Source organism: Pollicipes pollicipes, unplaced genomic scaffold (assembly GCF_011947565.3).
Source record: "Pollicipes pollicipes isolate AB1234 unplaced genomic scaffold, Ppol_2.1 Scaffold_6052;HRSCAF=7182_pilon_pilon_pilon, whole genome shotgun sequence".
NCBI classification, from domain to species: Eukaryota; Metazoa; Arthropoda; class Thecostraca; order Pollicipedomorpha; family Pollicipedidae; genus Pollicipes; species Pollicipes pollicipes.
In genome coordinates this window covers 4,672,074-4,684,432 of record NW_023596805.1, presented here as the reverse complement: position 1 = coordinate 4,684,432, position 12,359 = coordinate 4,672,074, and the positions used below count along the sequence as shown (strand labels likewise).

General features: G+C 51.5%; 1 protein-coding gene across 1 annotated transcript; it reads left to right on the top strand.

Annotated features, from left to right (window-relative positions):
- Positions 1 to 425: 425 nt before the first annotated feature.
- On the top strand, positions 426 to 11,108 carry LOC119104719 (uncharacterized). Its single transcript, XM_037228436.1, has 6 exons — positions 426 to 579; positions 3,248 to 3,365; positions 3,861 to 3,931; positions 5,637 to 5,719; positions 6,012 to 6,156; positions 11,083 to 11,108. Exons 1-6 carry the CDS (start codon positions 525 to 527, stop codon positions 11,106 to 11,108), a joined length of 498 nt encoding a protein of 165 aa, XP_037084331.1. The 5' UTR covers positions 426 to 524.
- The last annotated feature ends 1,251 nt before the right edge of the window (positions 11,109 to 12,359 follow it).

The window sequence follows — 12,359 nt, the reverse complement described above, 5'->3', positions numbered from 1 at the left end:
TGCCGCCATCCCTCCAAACGCCTCTCATCACCAGAGCATCCCTTCCTCGCCCCTCAGTCTTCCCCTTCCTCACGCCTCAGTCCTCCCCTTTCTAACCTCTCAGTCCTCCCCTTCCTCGCCCCTCAGTCCTCCCCCTCTTCGCCCCTCAGTCCTCCCCTTCCTCGCCCCTCAGTCCCCCCCTCTTCGCCCCTCAGTCCTCCCCTTCACCGCCCCTCAATCCTCCCCCTGCACGCCCCGCCCCTCCCCCGCCGTGTCTTCCTCGCCCTGGCGCTCCGGCAGCCCTGCTCGATAACCGAGTCCCTTCGGACTTTCACTGGCGGCGTGGTAATGACCTAGAGCGGTCTGGGTCAGCGCACCGCGTCTGACGTATATAAACATACCAGCCCGGCCGGCAGCCAGTGTGCCTCGTGGGTGCGTCGCTGGCCTGTTCGGCGCTGTCAGCTGCGGCGTTTTGCACGTGACGGGCGGTGACGTGCTGTCTCTCCGCTTGCGAAGCCGAGAGTGGGAGAGTTACGGAGTGCATCATGAGTGTCACGTCGCGAGAGAGCGTCACGGTCCTGGGAGTTGTCTTGTGTGCCGGTGAGTTGAGCCGCGCTCGTACGCAGCGCGTGGTTTTCGGAGTTGTTTTTTGTTATTTGCGGTTACTCTGAATGTCGTTTTCGGCCTGACGGGGGACAGAGTTGGCTGTCGGTGCGTGCACAGCGAAGCCAGATGTTTTGTATCGCCGCTTTTCGCTCGACTGTGGGTTTTCGTGTGCATCGCTTGCGTGGTGGTGCTGTAAGGACTGCGACAAGACGTTGCGCGATATTAGACACAAAATGACTGCAGTTGTCGACGCGTCCTTAAGCCTAAATAACAACAGCGTTGCACGGTATCGTGGCTTAAATGCAAAAGACAGTGATTCGTGAAAAGAAACCACTGTTGTTGCTCACATTAACGCGTCGTCGCCATCTTACCCAGTGCAAAATCGCGAATAGCTACATTGCGTCCTAGCCATACCACGCATGCAAGTGCGGTAGCGCAAGGCTTATATTTTTCGACGAGCTGTACTTTTGAGGTGCGACGAAAAAGCTGTGGTACATCCCCTGTTAATCCTCCTGTACCGTCCGCGGAATGCTTTCACAACGTCACCCGGTCTAGCTGATCGGGCTGGTGATAATATTGTCGGCTACTTAACCTGCCAAGCTCACCGTGTGCATTTACGCGTGCGTGACAAGGCTCCTTGCGGTGCCCCTTGCTTCGCTGAAAAATGGGCTGATTTGTAAAAAAAAGTGAACCGGATAGTGTGTGCTACGCAAGGATGCGTGCTGGGCTATGTAAAAGCGAGCTGGAGGACTCCGGTGGATCCCCGTGCCTGTAAAAATACGACACTGCTAACATAATTATCGGAAACATCCAGACGGCCAGCACCAAAGCGACGCAAGATTAAAACACTGTAGATATTGTGCACCAGCTGAATTTCAGTTCGCTTGACAAGTTCCTACACGGAAGTTATACATGGCGGAAGTACGTGTCCAGTAGATGTAAATACTGCTCTTGAATGAAGAGCCAAGTCAATTCAACGTGAGAGGAGGTATGCGAGTGTATGCTACTTGTATGCTTGGCGGAACAGGCCACAAAACAAATGATGAGGTTGTGCATTGGATGACAGCTTCCTACTGCTGCTTTTTGCGACATCGTATAGTGGTGCTGGGAATATATCTCCTACGTAGCATACAAAGACTGGGACGACAAAAAATGTGCATTAATATTTCGCGTGCGAGACCATTTCTAGAAACTGAAGTGTCCGCCTATGTACAAAGTTCAGCTTTAGAAATGACGTAAGCAGATGGAATTTGAGGTGGCATTTGAACTGCAAGACCCAGACTCAGACTCTACTTAAATCCCTTTGTCATTTCAGCTGCAACTTTCGCGTGGTTGCAAGGCTGTCTCGGTCCTTAGCAATGCACAAAATGTTAAGTCATGGTCGAGCAAGAAAGGGGCCAAGGGCATGTGCTCCTTTTCTCCCCCTTAGTCAAGAGGCTTAAACCAGGTGCTGGACGATTTCGCAGAGACTTGGTCCAAATTTGTAGGACTTGGAGAAAATTGGCATTCCCTCCCCCCACCCCGAGGAGGACAATTTCGGTTACACCACTGACTATGACGCGCGAGACACCTGATTGACCCCACCGCAACTGCAAGAGAAACAACGTGCAGTTGAAATCGCCTCAAAGTCGAGGGGAAGCTTACAAGGTGCCAAAAGGCCCTTCAAAAATAAGGCTTAGTTAGACTGTCTCGTAATGTGCTCGCTTTCTACAGGCGTGCATCTGTTGGGTCTGGATCTACCGATGACGCCATTGTACGTCAGGCGAACCGAGGCGTTGAGACCTCACATGTTGGCTATTTCTCAGACGTGTCACGGACGACAGCTTCCACCCCTCGCCTCGCGCTCATCCCGCGGTGTTTCGAACCGAGCCATGTCGAGCTCATCACTTGGCCATCCCCTCTCATTGCCCAGTACAATACCAAGTCCTAAAGCGCACGTTTGGACGGTAACGTCATCAACAGATGGCAGACGTGAGCGGAAGCCTTTCCACCCTCTGTTGCGTAAGCGTCTCGCTAGCAACGCTCTCTCCAACCGGTGGTAATAATCCACGCCGAGCAGTGGTGTGGAGGAACAGGGAAGCAGTTCATTTTTCTCGACGCCCTTAATGGGCAGAGCTAGGAAGAAGACGAATGTTATCTTGCCAGTTGACATTTAAATCACTGACCATAGCTCATTTAGCCGACTTACAAAGCGATATCTTAAAAAGTTATCGCTTTGAAAAAATATATGCGGAGCACAGCCCCATATAGCTGATGCCTTTTATATTTACTTGGCCTCTGTGGTATGAAACCTGTCACCCTCAGAGTTGCCGGTAGTCAGTGGATCTTTTCGCACATTGCAGTGTGAAGTACGCTGAACCTTACAGTCCCACGCTTGTTGACAGTCTCTTGCCCTTCCCGGACAAAACATATTTTCCAGGAGAAAACTGCCGGCTGGCAATGATGACACAGTAATCACACTCATTAAGTCATGGCGCTCTGTCCTCACAATTACAACGGGCATAACCTAAGTGTGCCTAGGCAACTGTTTGGACTTCGTAGCACTCTTGCCAGACTTGCCACGAGCCACGAGTCTTTAAAAAGCGCATCAATAACACCGCCTGCTGGGGCTCAGTAACTAACGGCCTTTGTAGAATCATAACAATCGGTCTTGTGTTTTCAGCCTTAGTCACAGCAGAGGCGTCTAAGCTGCCCCGCTTTGTGACGTACGGAAACGATGAGGAGGTTAGCAAGTGTGAGGACGTGCTGTCCTACCTGTGTGGAGAGACCAAAGACGACAGGTGAGACGGCTTGGCTCTCTCTCTCTCTCTCTCTCTTTCTCTCTCTCCCTCTCTCTCTCTCTCTCTCTCTCTCTCTCTCTCTCTCTCTCTCTCTCTCTCTCTCTCTCTCTCTCTCTCTCTCTCTCTCTCTCTCTCTCTCTCTCTCTCTCTCTCTCTCTCTCTCTCTCTTGTCCTCTTTATCTCCTTTTACTCTACTTTTCACATCACAATGGTGGTACTTTATTTTGAACTGCCACAAATGTTTGCGTCTGTTCTTTTACTTCCTTTTTCTCCGTGGCTTATTTGGTTTCCATAGCGGCGCCGGAAGTGCATACAGTGTGATAGTGTAGTCCACTTGCTTGATAATCTATCAATCCTGACAGTGCTTAATGTTTATAATGCAACCAGCTCACATGGCGGTGCTGAATGACGCGATTTCACTCGCTTCTTCCCAGCAGGTGTGCCGTGCGCACACGCCCGCTCACTCTAACAGATATTACGCCTGTCTGATTTCAGATGCGTCTCACCGAAAGACTTCTGCGATGGTGTGACGACGTGCAGCTCCGGCTGGGATGAGCAGAAGTGTGGTAAGCGATCGAGCGTGCTCGGCGTTATCACGGCAGGGTGCGCCGAAAGTGCCTGGTTATTTTGCCGCATTAAGGAGATTCACGCCATGAAATTCAAGAAAGCAAAAGCAGGCAAAAAAACGTCCGAAAACAAGCAGGCAAATTAGAAAGAACGGGATTATGACTGGCATGTCTTTTTGTAAAAGTCTCTCATGTTGGCTAGTCAACAAGCCCTTAGTCGTTGCTTTTTGTCATTTGCGCTGTCGCTAGCCATAGAGACCAGAAACTTTGAGGTAACAACTTTGTGGTAACATCATCAAACGCGCGTAGCTGTAGTTTGAAAAGTCGTGTTGCCTGACATGAGGAAGGTGTGCAAAAAATAACCCACTAGCAAAATTATCAGTGCTCAGTTGAATACCTTTTTGTAAATAACCAGAAAAGAGTTTGAGCACGTTATTTCAATCCTGCTTGATACTCACGCCAACATGATTTGAGCGCCATTAGTCGCTAACTAAAAAATGGATATATAAATGCGCTACATCATTACAAATGTAAAACATAATTTGCTAGCGTTCGATTAGGTAGCAAGATAACAATGCTACATAGTTGAGACAGTGTGCGGTAGATTTTACGCTGTAAAGTAGATTGCATTTAGTAGAAATGGCCTGTATAACGCTAGCATTCATATATAACGCCAAAATCAGATAAAATTCGGAATGATCTCTGCATGTATAAGTTCGGAGATTCTGGGATTTCAGGTTCAAAAAGATTGCATGTATTTGCGCTATATACCAGACAACGTGAAGCTCAAAGTATCCACAGTCTCTTAATATACTATCTAGCTTTCCATGTGCAAATATGTGAATAAGTACCCTGCTTTTTAAAATTTCTGCCGTTGACAGAATCTAACGGTTTCAGTGCCATGGGCCTGTGCCCATGAAATCACCCACGATCATCACATCGTCCATAAACTTTATCGTCTCTCTTAAACCATTATCCGCCGTCAGTAACATCGCGTTGGGTCTGGAATGAGTACGTCACTAACGGTATACAGGTGACATAACGATGCCAGCAGCGATTGATCGGTAGTTTGTTACACGCTTCCCCGATAGATGGCTGGACCGGCCATCCGCCTAGACTGAACGCAGCGTGCTGCACCGCAATGCGTTGTTCGGGGCGTCGCCGCTGGACCGTGGCGCTGGCGAAAAGCCAAGACGACTCACTCACACTTATTTATTTATTTAGTACACGCCATAAGTTCACTCCACTCAGAATGTGGCTATTACAGAGCCCGTGTCAAGGAAATAAAACACTGTAGGTCAGGGAGGCTCGCGCAAACACGTACACACGCAGGCACACATACGCAGAACGCACTCTCTGACATTCGCTTAAGTCATTTGAAGTAGGCGTCGATATTTGTTATTGATCCGCCGCTGCAGGATATAGCCACGCAACTCGCGCTTGAATTGTGGAAGGATCAGCTCGCGAATATTCTGCGGTAGTGTGTTCTAGGCGGTCACGGCGGAGTAAACAAAACGCCGCCTTCCCGATTCGGATCTGATCACCGGCACATGTAACATATCATCCTACCTCGTTGTGCGATGGTGGACATGGCGTCTTGAGTGTTTAACCCATTTAGCTTTGAGAAAAAAGCTGGTGTTTGGAGTTTCGTGGATGGTACGTTCGGGGGCATTAAAAACAAATTAACAATTGTTTCTTCTTTCAGATAAGACACTGCCAGCATACTCAAAAACTGAGAAGAAGTTGAAAGCATCGCGTCTCTACTGGATCTCGATGAGTTTGGCTGGGGTGAGTTGCTAGGAAACGACCATATGAAAACACATTGGTCATGATAGGTCTAAAACGTGAGGCATCGAAACAAACGCTTCACTCTATTGACAGCAAAACTAGACATGTGAATGTCATAGTATTTGTGAATAAATATTTGTAGTATGATGCATCGGAGCGTTAGTACGAACTACGCTTTCCAATTAATGTGAAAAGCACAGAAACCTCTCTTAGATGGCTTTTAACGTAAGAAACTTTTGTAAACTTATCGCCGATATTGTTCTCGTTTTTCAACACTACCCCTCGATTCCAGTGCGCCAAACTCTGCAACAACACCCCAGACTGCGAGGGTTTCAGCCATCACAGCACCTACAAGAGGTGCCAAATCCACACCAAAGAGGGCGAGGAAGCCAACCTTAATGACAAGTGGACCACGTACGAACGGACGTCGCCTGCAGGTGAGAAGGCTGTGCTCGCCAGGACACCCCCTCTGAGGTCCCCTACAGTGCCGAATTGGCCCGCCTGTGGTCGTGCACGTTAAACCTTGGCCTAAATAGGGACGCTTTTATAATCCTCGCCTTGACACCATGGCCACAGTTGACGTACATCCATCCGCATGATGTATCAACAGGACATGGCCGTTCGCCACCACGAACACCGCGCTGACCGTGACTGCGGTATAAGCTTTGCCAACATCTGCCTGTTTGGGAAACCGAGCGAGTGCAGTGCTGGATGATGGGCACTTCCCGACACGCTGCTGTATTCCAAGTCAGTTGAAAGCGTATCCCACCGGGAATCAGAGAGACGAGAGCTCTACCACCACGTCGCTAGAGCATGCAAGCACCGTTATTTAAAAAACCCAAGATTAAGCAAAATACGCCTGTGCGTCGGGTTGGCTTGACTACTCCGAGGGGCAAACTGATGTGTAAGGCATCCATTCCCGACACACTCACTGATTTTTGGACGCTCCCAGGTGACTGTCGCTTATAACAGGCTCATCTGCGCACACCCGAATAAGGAACTTTTATGAGACGTCTGGGTCACTCCACACAGATTCGCTGCCTGATAAAAGAATGAGTATGTCGGTTACTTGCATAACCTCCGTCGTAGTCGTGTTCGTGGTCTGGTCGCTGCAGTGAGTAAATGGCACGGTGTGTGGCGATATGACTGGAGACACTCGTCAACACTGGCGACTCCCGGTGTTTATGCGTCGCTTATATATATATCTATATATATATATATATATATATATAATATTAGGCGGCGTCTTGGATGGCTTTGCATTTGTCTACCGCCCCTGGAAGTCTTAGAAGACTGAGTGCCGGTCAACAGCAGTGCTTTCTTCGCCGCCCAATCTCCCCGTCCCCGCTGTCGGCCCCTGGCGGCGATGGCTACCCGCTTGTGCGCATGCGCGAAATGTCGCAGCAGATGCCCAACCGCCGCTCGCCGTGAACGTGCAGCGTGCACCGGCCGTGACAGGTTGCAAGGCCGCGCGGAGGGGTTATGTTTGTCTACTGAGCGAGGCTGAATTTGCGCACGTATTTCGCGATTTCGCGCGTGCAAAACTGGGTTAGACCGGGTCGCCGGGCACGAACGGATGAACCGAGCCGTGCCGGCACCAGCGTAATCCGCAAAGCCCCTGCGCTCACAACCCCTCCCCATCCCACCTTCCCCCAACTGGGGCGCTCGTTGACAGGCGCCGCGCCCAAATGCCCGGCGGCGTTGTTGCATATTTTTACGCGGCAGTTCACAACAACTAGACAGGGCTCGTGATCAACAGCAGTCGACATGAGCTGCGGTCAGACGGTGGTGCACCGGCACGCCAGGGACAGCCGGCGTCATCCCTCAGAGTTTCGCCGGTCGCTAGGTTACAATAGCGAGGGCCAGGGCCGGTTGCGTCGCCAAAGCGAAAGGAAGGAGGCCCCGCTGGTTACGCTGCTGCGTAGTGTGTTACGTGCGATTGGGTCAGCGGGATGGGAACTCTTTCAGCCTGCTTATTTCAAAGGTGCGCTGAATCGAATTTTTTCGGGACTTGTGTCTCTAGGCGGAATGAAATATGCTACCATGCCAAACTCAACTTGAGAAGCGCAGCAGTGATGCTAATTTGCCGACTAGGTGCACTTGTTCCGCGCAATGTCACACTGAAAACGACATCGATGACGCATTTGTCAGCAGCGTGATTTGGGCCGCCGACCGCCCCTCTCGAACACGGCTAGCGGTCAGCGCACATTCAACGCGCTCTGCAACAACAGACAGTAGTATGGGCGTCTACTGCGCACCGGCTGAAATTGCAAAGTTGCAGGTTCGCGTGGCGTTGGCTGGCGCCTCATTGGCCACAGCCGCAGTCACGTGACCTTGCATGAGGGAGACCGCTAATGCCGGCTTGCCTAGCGACAGCACAGTGACTTGCGGTGGGGGCGGTTGGTTAGCGGCCTTGCAACCATCAGTAGGCCAGTTCGAAGGGACAGCGGAGCGCTGGCGTGGCGGCCTGAGCCGTCTAAGACTGCTCTTTCTCTGTTCTTAGGCCATGATTACGGTACCCGTTGCCTGCAGTGGCATGAATGTCAGCTCCGCTTAGCTCACGTCTACATGTCGCTGTCAGAGACTGTCCGATACAGTGGCAGGCAACCACTCCCACCCAGCCTCGTTTCTGCAGACGCCACGGATGCTTACGGTACAGCCTCCGACATAGCAGCCCTGATCGCGGGTTAACCGGAAAATTCCTTGGCGGACAGGGGACATCGCTTTTTCATTGACCTTTCAACGAAATTTATGACATGTGCCAAGGCAGTTGGTGCGCAAAAAGGGCGGTTTGCATCTTGAGATTGTAGCTTAACTTGTCGAGCCTTCACCTGAGAACCGTGACCAGAAACAGTCAACACCCGGCCACGTGCGCTATGTTCACATCATGTACGGCGTGCGGTCGCACGTGCGCGTAAACCCAGTCCGACAGCCAATCTGTGAATGAAATGTGTTTCGCAATGCCCGAAGAAGGCCGCCATTGGTCAAAAACCAGTGTCGCAGGTTTGCGACTTGGAGCTGTGTGAAAAACGGACCCAGTCGCTCGAACCCCAGCGTTTCTTAGTCGCTGGATCTCACCGCGGCCGGTTTAGTGCCTGCCTGATATGCCCCCTACTACGTCGCAGCGCTCACCCAAATACTTCGGCCCGACCCTCTCCCTGACCCAAAAAGCGCGACCGGAGTCATCCGTTAATCCAGCAGGCTGGCGGGCCTCCGTGCCAGCCAATCACGCTTTGCGGCGCGGGGGGCGCGGCTTCGCTGATGAAAATCGCACTCTCGCCCGGTCAGTTAAGGCCTCAGCACTTTACCAGGTACAGGGCGGTGTCGAAAGTCCAGTTCCGATCCGGTATAATTCCTGTTTGGTGACGGAATAGCGGACGTGCGTAGTACGTCGCATAGCTGGGTGCGAGAATGACAGCTGCTATTAATTGTTCGCATTACTACGCGAAGGGTTATTTCTCGAGCGCATTCTGCTGACACACGCCCTGCTAGATGTTGTTATATCAGGCCTCGCGTGGTCTTCACATGCTGCCAATGACGGCCATGCTCAGATAAATCACAATTTGCGGCTTGTTCTCAACGCTTCGACTTCGCTTTTTCGAAACTTGAGGCGTTAAGCTAAGCTTACCATCCTTTCTTCCATCCTTGTTGACTTCTTAATTTATCGTCGCATGTTGTCTCGATCATTTATCTCGATTCTACACAGCAATGAGCGAACAGCCCGTGGGGGCACCATGCAATGCTCAGTCGTAGTAACCTCACACTGGTATAGGATGGTTTTTCTCCATTCAAACTGCTGCCTTTCTTTTTGGGTGTTGCTGGTCTTTCGGTTACTCCGCTGGGCTGTTGTCAATGCCTGTCTCCTGCTGCAATTCCCGTGCCTACTTCGAAAGGAGGGGCTTCGTAGCCTTGACATCAGAGTCCGAGCACCCATTCGCTTATTCGAGTGCCTAATTAATGTTCCCCCCCCCCCCTCCGGTCCTCAAATTCTGCCTCGCCTTGTCTTGACGGCTTTGGACCTTGTTTCAGACTCGGCCAGCACGCGGGAGCGCGCTACCTGTTTGACCTTCCGAGTCCGAGCGCAGCGGTGTCAAATGAGGCAGCGAAGTCTCCCCTCAGGTCAGTGCCCTCTGACCTCTCAGGTCAGTCCACCGCGAGAGCCACCAGCAGAACCAACAGAATAATTGGGACGAATGTCGGCGTTAAACTCAGAGCACAAATCATCCCCTTCATGTTAGTGCTTCTGTTAAAGAAGTGGAGGAGTTTTGCTCAAGCAGGCAATGCACCCAGAAGTCAAACAATTATTTCAAATAATTGATTCTGAACGCACTTATAGCCTGCTCAGTTATGACAGATTGCTGTGAGTTTTCTTTCACATCATTGACCAAGTCGAAACGATTGGCTGATTGAGCTCTTCTCTCTCTCTCTCTCTCCATGCTAGCTCTCTCTCTCTCTTATCTCTTCTCTCTCTCTCTCTCTCTCTCTACTATCTCGCTCTTTCTCTCTCTCTCTCTCTCTCTCTCTCTCTCTATCTCTCTCTCTACTCTCTCTCTCTCTCTCTCTCTCTCTCTCTCTCTCTCTCTCTCTCTCTCTCTCTCTCTCTCTCTTCTCCCTCTCTCTCTCATCTCCATCATTGACGCCCACGGTCAAAACACGGAAGCATACGACTGAAAGCGACCCATCCCCACACCGGCCCATCACCGTTTTGACACTTCGCTTTGCGTTCGATACCCCGCCGTGCGCAGACGGCGCGCTTGCGTTATAAGACCCGTCTAGCACCCGTCACACGACGTACTTGCGATTCGTATCTTGCTTTTCCTCGGTTCGCGAGCACGATGGACGCGCGTCGCGATGGATGTCCTTTTAATTAGCCGGTCGACAGCATCGGCTGCCTGGTATGGATCAGATGGGTCGCCATCGGCTACTGCAGGGTGGTACACCTTTCGGGAAGCTCAATGACTGCAGGGTTCACCGGCCCGGCTGATGCGGTGTCCACTCAACGGTAATGTCAAGCGCGAAAGAATTGCTTTTTCTAATGTCAGTTCTTGCCCCTAATCAGCTGAGGGTAGCGTGTTCCCTGGGTGAACTAGATTTCGCAATCGTATTTGGACCAAGATGACCTTTTCACATTGTTCCACCTTTGAAATCAGCCGGTGTAATTTCTTTGTACCAATGGCTGACAATGTCAGCAACCACGCGACGTTGGCTGGTTACTTTGCCTTCACATCGTTCTCTAACTATAATAGACACGAAAACTGTGGACAATGCTTTTCAAGCACACTCCACGTCGCGTCCCCTGATGACTGCGTGCCTTCATCTGACCGCCGCGCCTTCCGTACTGACCTCTGCCCTCTGCGTTGCAGGAGGCGTCGCCAGGCGGGTCATATGAAGTTCCCTGCTCGAACTGGCGGCTCTCACAGCGGCGTGCCCTCCACGCGCTCGCTGGCCTGTGGCGGTCAGCCGGTCTTCTACATGCCGCCCAAGAAGCTGGTGGCGACGACGCGTATTGTAGGCGGAAGCGAAGTGCCGTACGGTGCCTTCCCATGGCAGGTGAGGCCAATGCCGGGGCATTTAAAGGTCACAGACGCGTCAAAAATTGCAGATACTCTGCATATTTTCATCTCTTAAATAGGCGACGCCTCGGGTAAGCGGTGCTGCCCCTTAACAAGTTGCCGGATCTTCCCGTTCGGTGACCGATAATCAATGACGCCACCGACGGTGTTCTGAAGGTGTAGCTTCTTTTGCCGCGGCTTCGCCGGGGTGATGGCCATTTGTGGCGGCTTCACCTTTGGGCAGGTTGTGGTGCTGTCTGCGCGTTCTTTGCTGCGTTCCTTAACTGTCCATGCCCCCCCCCCCTTCCCGGTGTTTCATGCGAAGCTAGCGTCTGGTCGGTGTTGCTGACGTGTTCGTTTCGGCAGGCGGAAATCAAAGTTCTGCAGAATGGCTACCGAACTCACCACTGCGGCGGCGCAGTCATCTCACCACAGTACATTCTCACCGCAGCCCACTGCGTCGTCTCTCACAAGTAAGCGGACTGTGCGAGCAGGGACATGTTTTTCAAATGCAGGGGCATCCTGCAAACATTGGAACACGCCGTTCATTCTGTTTTCTGTAGCCAGAAAGAACGCCGCACTTGAGTGCATTCCGATTTTCAAACATCTTGTCATCACAGCTCATGGCGAACATGTCCATCATCGCGAAGTTTAGCTTTCTTTCCGTCTAGCTGCATGTCTTACGAACCAGCATCTCGTTCTAACCATGCTTCTTACGGCGCGTCTTCGTGTGGTGAGCCCATCTCCAGCTAAAACACGTTTCCACCACTTTTCCAGAGGGCGCGCAGATAGTGATGCGCACGCGCTAACAGCATTCACTCAAGCATTGCTTCACTCCACTAACACTGTTTCCGGCGTTGCAGCATTGACGAGTACATGGTCATCCTCGGCGACCATGACCTGGACGACCTGGACCCCATGGAGACCACGTTCTTTGTCGACAAGATCATCGTACATCCTGGGTACAACAGAGGTAACGAACCATCCGCGCTCGTTTACTTTTCTCCACGCTTATGCTCATCGAAACGGCCGGCACATATCATCTTGTTACATATGTCATATTCCAAAAACATATACCGTATCGTACA